The sequence below is a fragment of the Epinephelus moara genome, chromosome 8, assembly GCF_006386435.1.
Source record: "Epinephelus moara isolate mb chromosome 8, YSFRI_EMoa_1.0, whole genome shotgun sequence".
Classification (NCBI taxonomy): domain Eukaryota; kingdom Metazoa; phylum Chordata; class Actinopteri; order Perciformes; family Serranidae; genus Epinephelus; species Epinephelus moara.
In genome coordinates this window covers 16,345,502-16,364,560 of record NC_065513.1, presented here as the reverse complement: position 1 = coordinate 16,364,560, position 19,059 = coordinate 16,345,502, and the positions used below count along the sequence as shown (strand labels likewise).

Here is a 19,059-nt window from a genome sequence, read left to right as displayed (position 1 = left end):
AGATGAGCCACAAACTAATAAACTCTCACTTTAAGGTGATTATTTAAAATTGCCTGCACTTTGTCTCCCACTGTACCCAGTTATTGTGATCGCCCTCTTAAAACACACCCCACCTCCCCACCAACTGAGACTAGACTAGACCATACCAACTCTGACAGCATGGGAGGGGGCTCGGCTGCAGCATCGTGACAACCATATCATTTCAGTCACATAAAACCAGCTGAATTAAAGTATAACCAGCCCCATGCTTGTTTTGATTAAATTATAAAATCCCTCCAGGCTCTCCCGCTGTCCTCCAATGATGTATAGGAGGCTTTCCGGCTGCTTTCCCCCCCTCGCCTCTCTTCCATCCATGAGCCAGTCAGCAGAGCAAGCTGAACAAAGCCATGGGAGAGAGAGAGAGGAGCTTCTGGGAAGAAATGTCTCTCACTGACTCTGTCGCCTGGACAACCGGGTAAGAGAGGAAGGGAGGGTGCACGAGAGAGAGAGAAAGGACCGAGGAGCATAAAAGGAGAGGAAAACATCACATTATTAACTGCTGAGATTAGAAGATTCCTGTAGAGAGTGTGTGTGTGTGTGTGGAGGGGGGGGAGTGGATTTGTGTGTGTCATTCTCATGTGGGGGTTCCCTTGGTGTCTCTCTCTCTTGATGAGTTATTAACTATGACAATAAAGCAGTGAATGATTTTTTTTTTCTCTTCCACACCAGAGCATGGAGGAGATGAAATTGCAGAGCACAAGTTCAGCACATTACAAGTGGACCCAGTAGGCCTGAACGCTACACCTGTGATTCTCGTCTAATCAGCCTCAGGTAAGACCCCCTCAGTGTTGCAGGTATTTGCTTTGATAGGGATGCTTTTGTTCTTGTCTGATTTACTGATAAAATATTAATTACTGAAGGCAGTCAACTGTGCAGTCATGCTGAAAATGCAACAGAAGTCCAGAAATGGATTAAAAAAATCAATAAAAGCTCATCTTGTCTGCTTGGAGTACAAGCATTGTTCCTCAGAGCAACTCTGAAGCAGATAACTTTTTGGAAATAGGCTTCATTATGTGCTTGAATGTGTTGTTTTTATGCTGCTAGAAAAAGAAACTACCATCACTGTAGTGTGGGGCTTATTTGCTCCGTTTTTATTCAGGAGTGTGAGAAATTGCGTGGTACAGCCCCAGGATGCTTCACACACCGTACACACAGCTTTGCGCTTCCTTCAGTGCGAGCATGGATTCATCGACAATAAGAAAATGAACACCGCTGTTAGGTGCAAATGGATCTCGAGAGTTTGACTTGAACCACGGGACTCCAGATTCACAGTGCGTAAAGGATAGAAAGGCACGTCCGCTATGAACACACTGCTGAGCGCTCATGCATAAGGAATATATTCATAGAGCACTGGTGGTGAAATCAATGCCCCTTTAAATGAGGTGGTATGCTTGCTGAGTTTACACCAGGCTGAATGTGTGTGGGGCAGCAGGCAGCATGTGATATCCATATTGGATGAGATAGAGAGGAGATAAAACTGAGGAGGGTGGGGTTATTTTTAGCTGCTGTCAATAATGAAGGTTACAAATCTCTCACCTTTGTGGACAAGATGGAGACATGGAGAAAAGGCAGAAAGATTGAAGGGAGGAAAAGGGCAAGAGAGTGAGGGATGGCGAGCAAACGGAGGGGGGTGGGATGAGAGAGATGATTATAGGTGAAGGGTTCAGGCTTGCTGAGATTGCTCGGAGCTCCCACCTCAACCGCCCGACGCAATATAGAGATGAAGTGGGGGGTAAAAACTGCTGACACTCTGCTAACGTGCCGTTTTTATGGGAGAAAAAATACATAGGAAAATAGTAGAGTTTACGATTCACCCTTCTTTTTGCTCACAACTGGCTGAACATGACACATGAGACAAATACAGCTCTGCGCTGCACAACACAGTCCATCAAATACTGCTGTACAAGCAGGCAGGTACAGCATGGCGCTTGTTTAAAATATTGAATAAAAAAAAAGCTGCACAGCAAGTTTAAAATTGAGTCTTATGTGAGAGGAGACGAGGTTCATCTCTCATGCGATTAATACGAGATTTCATACCTCAAAAGCTGCAAATAGATGTTCACTTCAGGCCTCTCGGCGCATTTATCAGTCACAGCTTTCAGTCTAAAACTACATTACAGACAAAGGAACACAGCCACCTAATATAGACTGAGCCACAAGGGAGACAGTGTTTATTCCAATAAATACAGAAAGCAGGATGCCAAATTACACTCTATTTTTAATCCACACCTGTGCAGGGTTTAAAACGACTGTGTACTCTTAATCTTTGCAAAAAAAAAAAAAGTAGCGGTGTTGAACAATTCTGGGAGCTTGTAAACACATTAGTCATACCAGGCTCTGCACTGCTCGCAGTGCTTTACAGCTGCACACCGCTCATAATTATTGTACATGAGGTGCAATGCTCTTGGATGCATAGGAGCGTCAGACACATCAAGAGAAGGGAAAAGGATGTGTCCCTGAGGCTGTGCATCACTGTAGTTATCTCTCCTCCGCTGTACCTGCATGCCGTCTGTTGCAAGGCGCACAGTAGGCGATGGAGGGTTACCATACAGCACAGCCTTAATGTCTAATAGGCATATCAGTCTCTAATGAGCTCCTCAAACTGTCACACTTTGACATCTGCGCCACTAATCAGCCTGTTTTGATGTTGAAACGGACACAGAAGTAGAGCTGTGGAGGTGTGCTGGTGATCCCCTTATTTAGGTTTTTTGAATATTAAACAGCAGAGAAGCAGAATTTCTTTTCACAGGTGTCTGAGGTGCTGGTCGTTTGTTTGAAAGGTGACGGCTGCAGTGTGTGTGTCTTCTTCTTCCCTAGGCTCCCCCCCCCCCCCTTTCCTCCTTTCCACTTCTCATCATATTTCTGTGCTCGTCTGCGTGCCTCCTCTCATCTTCTGTTGATGAGAGCACCATCATCAAAACAAGCTGGAGAGGCAGAGATGATGGAATGTAACAGGATTGCAATAATCTAATTACCGAGGCTGTATTCCATTTCATTTACTCTAAATACGCAATTAGATCTCTCATATTTCTTAAAGATTTTGTCACATAATTGGTCATATTACTTGGACATAAACACATTTGAAGAGGAAAAGCGGCTTTCATTATGGCACCACAGAAAACTTCATAACCGTGCTCATTTCAAAATAGTAGGCCAAGATGGGTGCAGATAACCAGTAATGATAACACTGGATTACAGCCTTTGTATCGGAACAAACTGTTTGGCTTGTTATTTTAGACACAGAAGGCTCTGTGATCCCAAAGTTACTGAAAATAATTAGATGATTTTGTTGAGATTGCATATTTTGTTCTGTGTTTTCACTCTTTAAAAACTAAACTTCCCAACACCATTAATGAATTTGTCCTCTAAAAGAGCAGGTTCACATTCGCAGTGTGTGGGCAGATGCTGGTCTGCTGCTCTCCCATTAAAAGGTGCACTGGTGTCCTTGTCTGTGCAGTAAGATGACATGGTGATTAATAAAAGGAAGTGTTGTGCAGATTTAAATGGTCCAAAATAGGCTTTTTCTTCACAGAGTATTAGACAGCGCAGTGCTAGGTTTTTTACTCAGCAGGCTTTCTTATCATAAAAGGAAGAAGCCTGCATAAAACTACATTAGCATTCACCAGTCCTGTGGACATTTGAGAACGTTTAAACACTCTCACTCAGAAAGCGAGAAAGCATAAGGCTTATAATGATGTGGCCGAGGAACACATCCATGAGCTGCTCCATTATCAGCCAACTGGAGATTCTGTGGACACAGTGACCGCACAAGAGGTGATTTTCTCCAGCCGGCGCCAGCACATTTTCTTCTCTTTTAGCTCTACCATGAAATAAAGTTTATTCAGGTGTAAGGGCACAAACAAAAATCCCATAAATCAACGAGCCTCCAGTTTATTTTCAGCTCCAGGGTTTGTCTCTCAAGAGCCTTTCTTCTCTGCTTTCCAACTCTTGGAGTCTTAATCATTTTTACAAATATCGATCACATGGGATAATTTGTAAATTCTTCTTTTTTTATGATGGATTTTCACTCCAGCTACAGAGCTGAGCGCAGCGATCTTTTACACATAATCAAGATTCACTGTCTTACCTGGCTGACCTTAAAGCACTGCTCTAAAGAGAAAAGATAAATTGCTGCAGTTAGCAGGCTCACTGCCACTTGAATGCAAACTGCAGTATCTTGTGTGTAGAGGAGTAGGGAAAAAAAAGTGGCACCTATTGACACTATTATTCAAAGGAGATAAACCCTCTCTTATTCCACAACTCTGTCTAATATCCCACTCGCTCTTCTTGTCAGTAATTAGACAAGTGAGATGATTTAATTTGCTGCAGCGCAGACACAGCTACTGTTGATATGTAGAAAGCCACCAGCAGACTCTCTCCGGGTGATAATGGCTTGCACACGCTGACAGAGAGAAGAATTAAATCACAGCTTTTAGCCTGTCTCACCCCAGAGCTCTTGTGATCAGCATCTTAAAACAGGACTCAGCCAACCATTTTCTCTCATAAGCCCTTGAGAAAAAAGGTCCCCCTTCCTCAATTTCCACCATGTGAGCTGCAATGGAAGTCCTTTGTCGACAGCTGCTTGAGGACAGACTTAATTCGCACGTCCTTGCTTGCTGAGTGCAACTTTGGAAGTTACCCTGTCCTTCATTTTCTCTGATGCTCGTGTCAGCTGCTGGTGGTTCAAACATCTATTTTGTTTTCCTGCCTGAGGAGAGAAAGGGGTGTTACTTCAAGTGAGCGATGATCAAGTGGTGTTATGTGTCCCTGACAGGTGCCAGCATGGATGTGGAGGATGAGCCATTGCTGTTTCAGACCAGCTGGGGAGGGGTGGAAGATGAGGAGGACGAGGAGCAGGAGGAGGAGGATGGAGTAGCACAGGCAGCGGCGCGGAGCTGTTTCTCTGGGGAGGCTGGGGTGTGTGGACTGTGGAGGGCAGTGGGGTGGGTGTACACACAGCCCTGGGCCAGTGGAGTGGTTTTAGGGGTAGTTGTCTCACTACCATGCACACTGTTTGCCTATATGCTCCTCTACTGCCCTCCTCTGGACATAGACCTCTCCTACAGTGCCTTTGAGGTTCACAGTCACTTCTCTGCCGAGCGCTTTGACGCCCTCACCATTGCTGTAAAGACTCAGCTGGGGTCCTGGGACAGACGTAGACGAGACTTAGATAAAAGCGCTTCTGAGGCCCTGAGGGAGCTTCTGCTGGAGAGGCTGAGTAGACAGGGAGTGTTCAACAGGACAGATAATGAGGGCATGAGGTCCTTCACTCCTCAAAACGAGCCTTTACACGCAGGAGATGATCAGAAGAGAGGAGCTGCAGTGAGCAGAGATAAAAGGACAGCGTTTGATTTGGGTCAGAAGGAAATGGGGAAGCACAAGAACTCAAATTACAGAGCAGAAGAGGAAGCGGAGAGATCATGGGATGGAAACGCCACTCTGCCGCTCATTAGGAAGCGCAGGTTTGCTCCCAATTACTACCTGCAGAGCCAGGCTCTGTGGAGGATTGAGCTGGTGTTTGTGGCTCAAGGGGAGGGCGATCGCAACATCTTCACCCCTGAACGCTTGCAGACGATTCACCATGTGGAGCATCTGCTCATGCAGCATCCGCAGTTTCATCAGTTCTGCTGGAAACCTCTCGAGATGTTGAGGGATCTGCCACTGGGACCATCCTACTGCTCCCCACCTAGCTCACTCCTGTCCTACCTGTACCCCAGTGAGAGAGGAGGGAAGATATACTATGATGGCATGGGCCCAGATCTTGCTGATATTCAAGGTGAGTCCACGGTGAAGAAAGGGGGAACACAGCAGCTTGCAATCATGAAGACATACCTGTAAAAGTCTCCCTAACAGTGCTGATTTGCTGTGTATGTATTCCCAGGTTCTCTGAGTCTGGCCATCACCCACCCACAGTTCTACTGGTACGTGGATGAAAGTCTGTCCCCTGAGCATCTCTCCTCCTCTCTCTTACGCAGTGAGATACACTTTGGAGCTCCTCTTCCTTCCTACTACTCCCTGCAGGACCGAGCTCACGAGCAACGACTACGCTTCAAAAACTTTGTGGTTCAGTATGCAGAGATTCTGGCCAAGCAATCTACAAGGTCAGGAAAAAGTCATGACAGTACTTGCCTTTCATTAAAGGACATGATCATTCCTTTCAGGGGGTTGTTTTGCTGCATTATAGTGACATTGCTTACATGTGCTACACATTGTTGCAGACAGTTGAAATTTGCTGTTTTGTATGTATTTCCCAGCCAGGTGAAGGTGCTGTATGGGGGAACAGAGCTGTTTGATGATGAGGTGAGACACACCTTCCACAATGACATGATGCTGGCTGTCATCAGTGGAGCCTGCATCACTGTGCTCGTCTATGTCCTCACCTCTTTTTCTGGTATGAGCTGCTTTTTATTCAGCTTGCATTGATGTGTGCACATCTCAATTTTTGAACCATCAAAGTCAGTTATTTACAAGCTCTGTGTTGTTGTTTACTCGCCTCTCTCCGTAGTGTTTCTGACCTTCTTTGGACTTGCTTGTATTGGACTCAGCTGCCTGATGGCTCTTTTCTTGTACCATGTTGTCTTTGGTGTGAGGTACCTGGGTATTCTCAATGGAGTTGCAGCCTTTGTTATAATTGGTATTGGTAAGGGAAAAGAAATGCACTTTTTTTTCATTGAAAGAATGGTTCAACATTTTGGTAAATATGCTTATTCGTATTCTTGCTGAGACTTTCCTGCTGAGATCAATCTGTCTATGCTGTAAAACTTTTTATAGCCTGGGGTATCATTTGCTTGAATCACTAAACTCAACAGGCCTATGTTTGGGACAGGCATTTCTTTCACAAAAAACTGTTGCTCAGCAAAGATGAGAAATGCCATCAAATTGTTTATATAAACCAGGATGAATATAACTTGTATAACAATTAGGCTTCAAATAACACATCATTCATGAATTATTCATTTGATCTGGCTTGGAAAGACGGAGTATCAGAGAGAGCTACAACAAGCGTTTCATGGCACCTGGCATACTGACTCGACACCAATTTGTCCTGTTAAAACAATACTCGCTTGGATTAATTTTTATGAAAAACACTTTTCATTCTTTTAAATGGTGGACCCTTACAGACTAAAGGAATATGAATAACTTACAGGGTAATCGAGGAATGGACACATATTTTGACTTAAAGGCACTATGTGTAACAATTTCAGTTGTTCTTTGAGACAGGGTGTCCTAGCATGTGTATTTACCTCCATCAGCGTATCTAAGTATGTCCGTAAGCTCCGAAATTCTCATTTACATATACATTGCGACCGGTGTCTCAGCATGTACGTGCGCCATCTTGAAAATACGGGTACGTACAGGGACATACTTCAGAAATACGGAATCGCCTTTCGCGTTTTCACTTGTCGGTTTCCGGTTTCCGCCTGCAGGTAGTGACGAAAAGCAGCAGCAAGCAGGTTAGCCACAAGTGCTGTTGCATTTGAAAAAAGGCAAAAAGGCAACATGACCGGCGATTTCAAAAAACAAGGGTCAACATCGGGATAGCCTTTCCCAGGTGGAGAGAGCTGCTGAAGGAGGGAGGGGGTTTGTCAACTCGCGTTGCGTGTGTCTGTGCAGGAGCCTGAATAAATACTCCATGAAGTATCGGATGACATGGTTTCATAAATGTTATCATAGCTTTTGGGTCAACAGCAGCTACCATAGTTGCAATACGCGTTTGAAACAGTGAGACACTAGAGTGCGCTATCCATTTGAATGCAATATACGATCTCAACACTAGATGGGAGAAATTCCTACACAGTGCCTGTTTAATGACCGCAGAGGCAGGGAGTCACCACCTTTTTTGTCTCTCTTGTTTACCATGCTGGTAAATCTGAATGAATTAGGGTCTTCTTTGGTGCTCATGGTTAAATTTGTGTGCGCGATCAAAGCAGCTAACTAACATTAGCTCAATCAGGTAGCCAACAACCCACATTTATACATCCAAGAACTTCTAGAAAAATGAACTGCTTGGCAAACCAGATTAGGCATTTAATTGAGACAGGCCTTTATTTGTTAAAATGTGTAACGTTAGCCACACCGGGTTCATAAAAGGGACTGGGCGATTAATTGGGCATCTTGGCTTTTAATTGACGTTTTACAGTATATCTGTATGTTAAATGTGATGCTAGAGCTACAGCTGTTAGTTTAGCTTAGCATAGCAGATCGCAAACGTAACTCAATTACGACAAAATCTGCCTACCAACATCTTTAAAGCTCGCTAATTAACATGTTATATCCACAGACAGTATATCTTGTTTGTTTAAAGGTTCTGTTTATGATATTAAGTACATTAATATAGCAGCAAACAACTATTTGCTGTGTAAAGATATAGTAGAGTAATGGCGTCCTGAGCAGAGAACGAATTCACGTGGAAAATTAGCTCTGTTCACACTGTTAGCACGGTTAGCTGCTAGCTGCTGGCTACCACCAACATGTTGAGAGCCATGTGCAGACAACCTCAGCTGAGTCTCTATGCTGCTTAAATCTGTACAAAGCCATGGTGTAAAAAAAAAGACACGTTGTGGTTTTATGGTTATGCAGGACTATTTCCTGGCTGAAACACTTAGCTTCCTTTAGTTATGTCATTACTGTGAGGCAACCAGTCGAGACTTAAGGAAGTTACAGCGTCAAGCCAAGACATAGTCCAGCACTTAAACCCCGGGACAACAATACCCTCTAGGAGCCATTTAGCTAAGCTAATATGCTAAAGCTACGGTCTACTAGCGGCAGTGGTGGGCAGAGTACTGAAAATCTGTACTAATAAGAAACCTGATTATTAAATTAGTCAAAGTACAAGTTATTTTCAAGTGTGTGGGCCAGTGCAAAATAATAATAATCATATATTAATTAAATAGATACAAATGAAAAAAACAGCAATTGTTGTCAATAAACAGAAATGAGCATAGCTAACGGTAGCTAGATAACATTTTCCACTACACTATGAGCATTGAATTTCCCCTCAGGGGGATTAATAAAGTAAATAAACTTCAACTTACTTAAATGTACCTGCAGAGGTTAAAAGAGAAGTTTATAAAAGTGGTGCTCTCAGTGTTTTTCGAGAGACACTGCGAGCGCTTCATGTAACGGTTGTCTTTTGTAGATTTTGGTATAAAAAGTGTGACCAGCTGTGGCGAGAGATAGTCGCTGGAAGCTGCCTCTTGCTCTGGAGTTTGCTCTATCTTTGTTGCTTCATGGTACAAAGACAGTCGGCGCTTCTTTTTCTTCCAGACAGCTGGCAGTTTGACAACTGCAGTGGAGGTGCTCCTTGCGGTCCCCTCCCACCCAACTTAATCCCCACATTTAGAGCTGACTAGTTGTAATGAAGGTCTAAATGGCAAATGCAGCAAAGTAAAAAGTAGATTGCAGGCGTGAAAGTATACTTAAGCAAAGAGTAGAAGTAGTTTTTAAAAAAGGGACATACAAGTGGTAGTGGTATTGATCCTCAAATCTAACTTTCAGCAAGAAATATGCATATTTCCTAAACTGTCAAACTATTCCTTTAAAAGTTGAAAAGCACTTTTTTTTTTTTTTTTTTTTACAGCACATTTACCGTAATATGTACTAAGGCAGTTTTTTTGTTCTCTCACTGCTGCTCAGGGGTGGATGATGTATTTGTGTTCATCAGCACCTTCAGACAAGCCTCCCATCTGCGACAGCCACAGCAGCGAATGATCTACACAATCAAAACAGCCGGCCGAGCTACTTTCCTCACCTCCTTCACCACTGCAGCTGCGTATGCTGCTAACACCTTCTCTCAGGTAATCACAGAGAAGAAATCCAGCCGTTAATAGGATCTGTACGGGGAGTATAAATGACTCCCCTGCTATGGATGAATAGAAGTGCCTCTCTCAGCAGACAGGCATTTTCATGCGATAAGCACAAATTAAATGTCTCAAGGTCCTTTACACTGTGCTTCGTTTAACTGACACTTAGATCCCAGCCGTGCATGACTTCGGCCTATTCATGGCCCTCATTGTCAGCTGCTGCTGGCTTTGGGTATCCGCCCTGATGCCCGCCGCCCTGTGTATCTGGACTGAGTGTGTGGAGCCTCAGGAACACGCCTGGTTGAATTGGTGAGGCATTGTCTCCCTACTTTTGTGTGAGATTTTTTTTGTGCATGCCGTGCAACACCACAGGCACATTGTAATCCCTTCAGCTGTCTCTCTCCCTAAACTGCCTCCTCTCTCTCTGAAAGCTGGAAGCTGTTTTCGGGGCTGTCAGTGAGCCATGGCCCTTTGTCAGATGAGGATGATGATGTGGCACTTCTGTCAGTGGAGATGGAGCCAGGTGAGATTATTATCTTCCCAACACTGAGTGAATCGTGTGGGGGGAGAATGGGAAAGGGAATGAGTCTAGGTTGTAAAACACTGCTGTGCAGGCACCACTAAGCTCCCTGTCTTTGCCTCGGTCAGGCTCCTGTGACACAGACGGCGATGCGGCCATTCTTTCCCTGTCAGTGGAGACACCTCTGTCCCCTCCAGGGCAGCAGCACGTGGGCGTGGTGAGCACAAATCTTCGCTGGGCCCTGAAGCACTTAGTGGCAGAGCCAGCTGTGGAGCGCCGAAAAGCCGTTCTAGGTGAGATTTGATATAAAACTCTGAGAACTCGCTCGCTTGACACTGCAATTTATAGTCTATAAAACTTAAGAAGATCAAAGAGAAATTTCTATAGTTTGGTTTTCACAGATATTGTCAGCCAAGATTTTGATATATGATTTAGACATGACAGGAACCTCCGGCTCATCTCAGTCCAGCCTGAGGGAATTCAGTCTGTCAGAGGAAGAGCAAGTGCCCATCATGAAGAATTTATCCTCCCTCTTTTAAGGAGTGACTGCAATTGATCCCTGCTCCTGATCTGTCTCTCAGCTGCTCTATCTACTCCATCAGACCCTCCTCTCTGCCATCATTTATCATTGTCTTCCTGTCTACCCAGGTGTCTTCCTCCTGGTTCTGCTTTTATCTGCCGGCTGCTGCTGTCTCCTGAGGCCAGCCACTCACGCCCCCCTGCTTTTCCGCCGGGACACAAACCTCCAGACCCTGCTGGCTCTGAGGAGCAACCTCAGCGGTCAAGGCATCTCCTGCCCCATGTGCTCAGGTGAGACTGTGGCAGCGATAGAAGCATTTAGCCTCACAGATTCCAAAACAAATACCTAAATTGCATGTTTTTTTCCCGTAGGTGTGTTCATGGAAAAGCCCCATCCTTTGTACACCCACTCTTCCTCATCAGCATTTAAGTTTTCTACACATCAGCAGACTGCAAGTGTGACAACCTCCACTGCTCTTCGGAGCTCAGTAAATCCAAACTCAAGCACCAACCAAACAGGTAAAACATTCAGCACATAAAAGTCCTCTTCCTCCTTATTCAAAACCTCTCCCACTACTTTAAAATGTTGCACCTTGCTTTGTTTTTTAGACTCTTTACTCACAGTGTACATATCAAAGTTGGACCTCGGAGCCTCTATGACCATTTACCGCTTCTCCCTCAACACCAGCACACCCTCCCCGTGGAAACTGTGCAGCACAGACCATGAAGAGGTGTCATCATTTCAGGTTAGAGAGCAAAAAAGTAATAAGAGTAATATAATTAGCTGAAACGTTATGTCTCCCAACTGCGATATGTGTCACTAAAGCAGCTTATCACTAATCTTGTTTTATCTGAATAGGCTTATAATCAGCCCCGCGGCAATTACAGCACCAGAATGACAGTGTGTGTTTCCCATGTGTACCACCCGTACCCCAGCTGGATGATCACATCCACCTCGTGTGAACCCCGTCATGGCTGGACGCCAGAGTTTTCCTTTTATGTAGCGTTGTCCCCGCAGCAGCACAGCAGGTGAAAGCACGAATGAAAATAAAAATCAGAGCATAAGTTAGATGGACTGTCAAGTTGTTTTAGTGGACAATCTGTCATTTCAGCTCTGCTCTCCCCTCTTAGGAGACTGTACTTTGCCCAGCGTCGCCTGAGACCTCATCCTAGCCGCCTGTGTGTGAGCTCGCCTGGCTGCAGCATCAGTTCTGGGCCTGATGGACCCACACAGGGATCTTTTTACATTCCTCTTCCCAGTGGTGAGTGAGCTACTATCAGAAAGCATCAGTAACAAAGACAGTTTTGGGGCTGTGCCGAATAGTTTGACGCTCCGTGATGTCAATATTTGAATTCTAAATCAACATTCTGATACTGCGCAGCCTTTTTGGCATTTGCCATATTTGTTGGCACTTAGCCTTTCAAGAGACATTTTTACTGCATCCAAAAATCTGTTGGCTCTCCTGCTTGTCGCACTCAAAGGGAGGCATGCACCTGTATTGATGGGGTGATCTAACTGGAAGGTAACAGCACAATAAATTACATCTATTCATTAAAGAAAGTAATTCAAATTGAGGATTTTGTTCGAGGACAGACATTCAAAGCCTGACTGAAAACGTCTATAGAAGCTTCGAATGTAAAAAGATGACATTCGGTACAGCCTTAGAGGGTTTGTTAGCCCATCAACTGTTTCCTCATTGTATGTGTCACACTGCTGAAATCTCTTTTTTATGCCATTCACTCTCATGCTGAGTCGTCAAAACAGAGAAAATGCAGTGATATAACACTTCTTTCAAATATAGCTTCTTAAAGTGGCGCTATCTGAACCCACTGGAGGATTTTTCCACAGTCCTGCAGTTGTACACATATTTTTATACTGTATAAATAAACGCCTGCTGAGAGATTTTCCTGTGGTTCTGTTTTCAAAGATCCCTCGTCTGCTGCTAAAACAAAACCGTCCAAAACGTTTGGCTTTAACCCATGCAGTGGCGGTGCATGCGGCCACCCAGCAGTGCGTCCTCTGGTCGACACCGGGGCGATGGTTTTTGTTGTGTTTGGCATCTTGGGAGTCAATCGAACGGAGCACAGGGACAACCACGTCATTGGAGATATGGTGAGGGTCACACCACTGTCAGTGTCTCCTTATAAAGCAGAGCAAAATTTTACATGATATTCTCATAAGGATGACATGGTGTTTATTCTCTTCAAAGGGCAGCATTATATTGGACCCGGACTTTGATGTTTTCCAGGAGATGGGGCATCTTTGCAAAATCTGTAAAGCTATTAGCGCAAACACACAACTTGTGAAGCCGGGAGGAGCGCAGTGTTTGCCTTCAGGTAACACCCAAACTCAATTCAGAGTAAAATCTCTTATTTTACCATAAAACATAATAAAACAATGATTAAAACCTCATAGAGCTGAAATGGTTTGTTGATTAATTGATTAGTTAATGATCAACAAGGAGCAAATCAGTTGATTCGATCTTTAAAACCATTTTCTGAGTTAAAGTGCCACAAATATACTGGTTTCTTCCAACTGCTAAATGTGAATATTTGCTGCTTCTCATATTGATCTTTAAAGAGATACAGTATCATAACAATGTGGGAAGTATGTGTGAATGAACTGTGGTAAACTTCCCTCCATCTATTCAGAGCCCAGATCTCCCTGCTCATCTCTCAGCTAAACTCTGCGTCATCCAGCAGATTTTCGCTGGCGCTATGACTGTTGCTTGAACAACAAATTGTATACTGCATTTTTGTTTGCCCACCACCACAGACACAAAGGGTATGGAAGTGGATTATGAGAGACTCCCTCCACCCCTCTTTCTCAAAACTAAGCAGTGCGGATAGAGTGCATATAGAAACCAAGATTCTCACCTACAATGTCTTCAGACACATATTTTAGTGCACTGTTTGGCTGTTGTATGAGAATTTGTGAACAGGAAGCGAGTGCCATACTGTTTCCTGTATTATAAAATGGACGCTTAAACAAATTAGATCATGCTTAATTCTGACCAAAAATGTTTTAAGAAACATATTTTAGCTTGCTGTTTAACTGTGACCCAAAATTGCTTGTTACCAGCTGGCTGTTATATTGTTTGCTGTGTCAAAATGGACAAGCATGTATTTTGTCACCCACCAGCGGGAGCATTTATTGATCTGGTGTGGCATAGTGCATTCTGGTAGGCTTTCTACCTCTTGAGCAAAAGCAGATGCCACAGCCCTTTTCCTCTGATTTCTCTGCTCTTACAGCACCAATTTCAAAGGAGCTTTGCCTTTCTTCTGCATAGACAGCCAAGTTTTATGAAAAGACCATCTTTCCAGCAGTAAAATACTTCTTTGTAATGGCCGCCTCCACTATTACATACAAAACAAATAATGAACCAAGCAATGGAGGAATTATAATGACAAGATGATAATGAAAATAATCAGTAGTTGTGGCACTAAAACATTCTGAGTTATAGTAAAGTGTTCAACAACTGGTGAAGAAACACAGCAAATCAATTCCAGAACGTAAACTATGATATAAAATTCATCTTTGGAGAATAAAAGATCGTAAAAGGTAATGTCCTTTCTTCTGTTCTCTGCAGGTAATAAACTGTCTTCTATTCTTCCTCTGCTCCATCCTGAGTGTCACTCTCTCCCCGAGCCCAACCTGCTCCCAGGGCAGCTCTCCCACGGAGCAGTGGGAATGCACGCAGGCAAGGTCCGCTGGCTGTCCATGGCCTTTGAGTCTGTGAGTCCCTTCATCTTTCTGCTTTTCATGTCCCTGCATCACAAAGCAGCACATTTCCACTTCACTTACAGTCCGCGCCCTGCCCAACTCTCTCCCTCTCTTCTCCCAAGACCACATACAAGGGCAAATCCTCCTTTCAGACCTATTCCGACTTCCTTCAGTGGGAGAACTTTATCCAGGAGCAGCTTGCCACCCTCCCGTCATCCTCCGCTCTGCAGCGGGGTTTCCAGACCTGCGAGCACTGGAAGCAGATCTTCATGGAAATCATAGGTGAGTGAGAGGTGGCACTGCGTGTCAAAGTGGGGGTTTTTTTCTGCAAACTGAAGAGGAAATAATTGGCAGGGGGAAGTGAGGGCAGCAGCATGTAAAAATCTGATAATATACTGCTCTCTGGTCTGTTTGTAGGTGTGGAGAGTGCCCTCTGGAGTCTGCTGCTGTCTCTGGCCATCTGTGTGGCAGCTGTGTCCGTGTTTACTGCACATCCTCTGCTGCTGCTCCCCGTACTCATAACCATTTTAGGTAAGAGATGAATGTTTTCAGGTTGTTTAGATACTCAGAGAAAGATTTTAAAATGGAATATTCAGGCCTGGGTCGGGATCTTGTGTGTCATTCTGAGTCTTTGGTCTTCATCAGGAGTGATCTGTCTGGTGGTGGCCGTCATGTATTGGCTGGGCTGGGAGATGGGAGCAGTGGAGGCGATTTCTCTGTCTATACTTGTGGGATCTTCAGTGGATTACTGTCTGCACTTGGTGGAGGGATACCTGCTGGCTGGGGAGACCATGCCCTCAACGTCTGGGCATAACTCGGTATGCGAGTGTAAATTTGTTTCGGCAATTATAAGCAATTAGAAAAACTTCCACAGTGAACTTTTCTGTTTACACGCATGCTAAATAATATTCTATTTAATAAGGCCAGAAGCGCCCCGAAGGCTCATGAATAAAGACGAGCCACTCCTCCTATTAATCTGTGTTTTGTTTACAGGAGCCTGGGGCCGAGAGGCAGAGGCGGACCCTGGAGGCAGTGAACCATGTGGGCGTTGCCATAGTGTCCAGCGCCGTCACCACGGTGATCTCCACAGTCCCACTCTTCTTCTGCGTCATTGTGCCTTTCGCCAAGTTTGGCCAGATAGTGGCCATTAACACCGCCGTCTCCATTTTGTTCACTCTAACCGTGACTGTGGCCATGTTGGCGTGCATGGCCCCTGCCCGCTTCAGCAGACCCCCCGGCGCTGTGCTGAAGGCCAGCCTGGTCGTAATGGCGGCTGCAGCCTTGGGAGCCGGACTGTGCTGGGTGGGAGGACAGCTGGGAGCGTTGGCCTGGCAATCAATCAGCACGTTGACACACGCCTACGCCAGCTCACACTGATGTCAGACAGGGGAGTTCCTCTGTGCGTAAAACTATGTAAGCACTCTTTTTTCCCTCCATGTTCAGGAGGAATATCAGATCAATTAATGATCTCATTTACAGCACAAAGATGTCAGATTTATTCCATAATTATAAGCTTTTTCATCACAAAATACATATTTTTAACTTGTATTGATCAGTTGATTGTAAGTACTATAGTGTAAACCACCATGTGACTCACAGTAGTGGGTTGAGGAGATGATTCAGCTGAGGTATTTCTTTGATGTGATATCGCCCTCGGCCCAAAGGTGGAGATGATTGCGTAATCGTTGGGAAACACTGGCTGAGTCACAGTTTTCATCAGTGTAACTCATTGAGTTGTGAAGAACCACTGACTGTTCTGTGACCTGCTGTTGTGAACACCGACAGGGCGCCGCGCTCTGACGTCCATGAAAATTATTAGTGTTACCGGTCCACATGACTCACAGCCATCTTGTGAAACATCACTTTTGTTTAATTATTCTTGTGTTTTCAGCCTCGTTTGTAACAAAGGTTATGATGTCCCGATGTGGCTGGATTAAAAGTCGTACTAGTCAAGTTTATATGGTGCACAGTTTCGTTAAATGTAATGTGTGATGTAAATGTTTCTGCTCTCACACATTCTGAACTTCTGATGCTGCCAGCACACACTTGTTCTGAAGAGTTGTGTGTGCAAGGACTTACCACAGGAAATCTTCTTTTCTGACCACTTTCACATGTTTATATCTTGGAACTCAAACTGCTTCAATGTCTCTATTTTTGTCATCAGCGCCAACTGAAAGAGACCTCTTGTCAGCTCCTCAGGTGTACCCTCTACATGTCCTCCACCGCACTTGTAGGCATTCACTGTAACCAACTCTGCTCCCTCCTCTGCTCTCACACAATTTAGAGCACCACTCAAACACCCATCGACGCCAGCTCTGGTCTGCCCCACAGTGAAGGTGAGGGCCATTTGTCAGACCACATAACACAATAATGGTTAGGGAGAGGGACTCACTCAATTGCAGCAAGAGCAGTAAATTTCTGTTTTGTGTGTGTGCGTGTGTGTGTGCGTGTTACTTGTGAATGTCAAATAAAACAGGTGCAGAAAGCCTCGGGTCTTTTCTTTTGTGAAAGCTCAGTGTGGTTTTCTTCTGCATTGTTATGTAACAGAGCAGCGGAGCAGAATGAAGACCTGTCACTGTTTGCCTTCAGTCACATCGTCACTGGGAGAGCTACAGTAGGCAGCCTCACATCTCCAGTTGGCTGTCATTAATAATTCATGGGAAACGGCTCAGATTTTACATTGAATTGCAGCGCATCAATGTTTCATGTCGGTCATTAAATGAGAGGAAGTCGCTACGGTGGCGTTCCTGCTCATTGTGATGGAAACAGAACAGAACAAATATTTTGAGTAAAAGCAGAGAAACACTGGCGGACTTTTGTTCCAGAGAGTCTTTGTGTTATTTTACTGTAGCAGCAGCATCGCATTTATTATGATCCTGTGGAAAAGTACATTTCTGCTGCCAGTGGAGGAACTTCTATAGAGTTGTAATGTAGGTGGTCCATTTACTTTTGTCTAAATGTGAGGGTGATTTTTCACAGCAGCACTCCTTGTTTGAAAATCACATTTACCCGCACATAACAAGTACAGGCAGCTGGTGTATGAAGAAATAATACTCCTTTAAAGGGAAATGATATGTTTCCTGATGTGGAAATACTGAAATACAGCCTGCCCTTACTGGAGAAAACGCCTTCAACCCCTGAATCATAGACTCTACATTAATGCTGATTCCTGTATATCTGAATGGGAGTATGGGTTCATTGTTTTTGCTCTTGACTCAAATGAGACACATTTAGATCTGACACACATAAGTGTAGTTAAAGGAATACTTTACCCACTAAATGATCACTTGTGTATATGTTACTCACCTGGCCTTACTTTGTTTTTCTCAAATGCCTTCATTGTGAACGAAGAATCCAAAAACAGAAAAAAATTCTTGATGAATTAAAGTCATAGTCATAGTCGTCAGACCACATTCACCCATTTACACACACATTCATACACTGGTGGCCGAGGCTACCATACAAATTGCCACACTCACACACCAAAGGTAATTTGGGGTTCAGTTTTTTGCCCAAGGATACTTTTTACAAGCAGACTGGAGGAGGCAAGGGATTGACGACCTGAGTCCCATCCATTTACAATCTCACACAACTCTTGCAGTGTAATGTAAGTCTTATTTATCCAGTTGTATGTTCAGTACTTTCCACAAGCATGCCTTTTTGCTAAAGCTGTATTATTTAAAACACGTCTGCATTAACAGTGTGGATATGCTATTCATCATTGTGAGACTGTTTACACAGATGTTTTTTACGTACGGTTTTAACAAAAGTGCTTGTCTTTGGGATGTACTGAGCGTATGACTGGATAAATAAGACCGATGTTTTGATATAGTTTTGCTGTTGTTAAACCCGGCCCCCAATGACTTCATCAAAAATGTTCTCAGTTTTGGATTCCCCATTTACCATGGAAGCATGGGACCGGGGCGTGTGCTCCAGTTAGCGGGGTATCACACTGCTCGGCCTCTCTGGGAACGTTTTCTCCAGGGTGCTGCCCGACTGTCGAATCTCAGATTCAGATGAAGCAAAGTGGAGTCTGTCCTGGCCGTGGAACAGTGGACCAGCTCTTTACCCTTGCAGAACTACTGGAGGGGCTGTGGGAGTTTTGGCCTCTGCAAGGGTTGTCCTTTGTCTCTGATTCTCTTTGTGATATTCATGGACAGGATCTCAAGGCGCAGCCGGTGGAAGGAAGGGGTCCAGTTTGGGGACCTCAGAAAAGCATCTCTTCTTTTTGCATGACGTGGTTCTGTTGGCTTCATCACACCATGACCTCCAGCATGCACTGTGGTGGTTTGCAGCCAAGTGTTAAGCGGAGTCAGCACCTCCAAATCCAAGGCTATGGTTCTCTGCTTGAAAATGGTGGATTGGCCCCTCTGGGTTGGTTACCTCCTGAGTTACCTCCCCAAGTGAAGGAATTCAAGTACCTCAGGGTCTTGTTTGTAAGTGAGGGTAAAATG

At 44.5% G+C, this 19,059-nt stretch overlaps 1 protein-coding gene across 3 annotated transcripts; it reads left to right on the top strand.

Moving 5' to 3' along the window:
* The first annotated feature begins 279 nt into the window (after positions 1-279).
* Positions 280-17,090, top strand: disp3 (dispatched RND transporter family member 3). Of its 3 annotated transcripts, XM_050052201.1 has the most exons (23): positions 280-454; positions 709-810; positions 4,814-5,815; positions 5,921-6,140; positions 6,294-6,430; positions 6,545-6,679; positions 9,676-9,836; positions 10,012-10,151; positions 10,274-10,365; positions 10,491-10,655; positions 11,011-11,172; positions 11,254-11,400; positions 11,491-11,627; positions 11,741-11,910; positions 12,013-12,143; positions 12,810-12,994; positions 13,092-13,218; positions 14,472-14,617; positions 14,728-14,887; positions 15,023-15,136; positions 15,251-15,423; positions 15,599-16,018; positions 16,770-17,090. In XM_050052201.1, exons 3-22 carry the CDS (start codon positions 4,822-4,824, stop codon positions 15,980-15,982), a joined length of 4,080 nt encoding a protein of 1,359 aa, XP_049908158.1. In that variant the 5' UTR covers positions 280-454; positions 709-810; positions 4,814-4,821; the 3' UTR covers positions 15,983-16,018; positions 16,770-17,090. The 3 variants fall into 3 exon arrangements, with proteins under 3 accessions (XP_049908158.1, XP_049908156.1, XP_049908157.1); XM_050052199.1 differs by having other exon boundaries at positions 15,599-17,090; XM_050052200.1 differs by lacking the exon at positions 280-454 and having other exon boundaries at positions 491-810; positions 15,599-17,090.
* The last annotated feature ends 1,969 nt before the right edge of the window (positions 17,091-19,059 follow it).

Bases quoted from the DNA above. Each gene is read 5' to 3' on its own strand.
- disp3 (XM_050052201.1), top strand. From the start codon at position 4,822: ATGGATGTGGAGGATGAGCCATTGCTGTTTCAGACCAGCTGGGGAGGG. The intron at 9,837-10,011 runs GTAATCACAGAG...ACTGACACTTAG, and splicing joins CTGCTAACACCTTCTCTCAG to ATCCCAGCCGTGCATGACTT. The intron at 14,618-14,727 runs GTGAGTCCCTTC...TCTTCTCCCAAG, and splicing joins TGTCCATGGCCTTTGAGTCT to ACCACATACAAGGGCAAATC.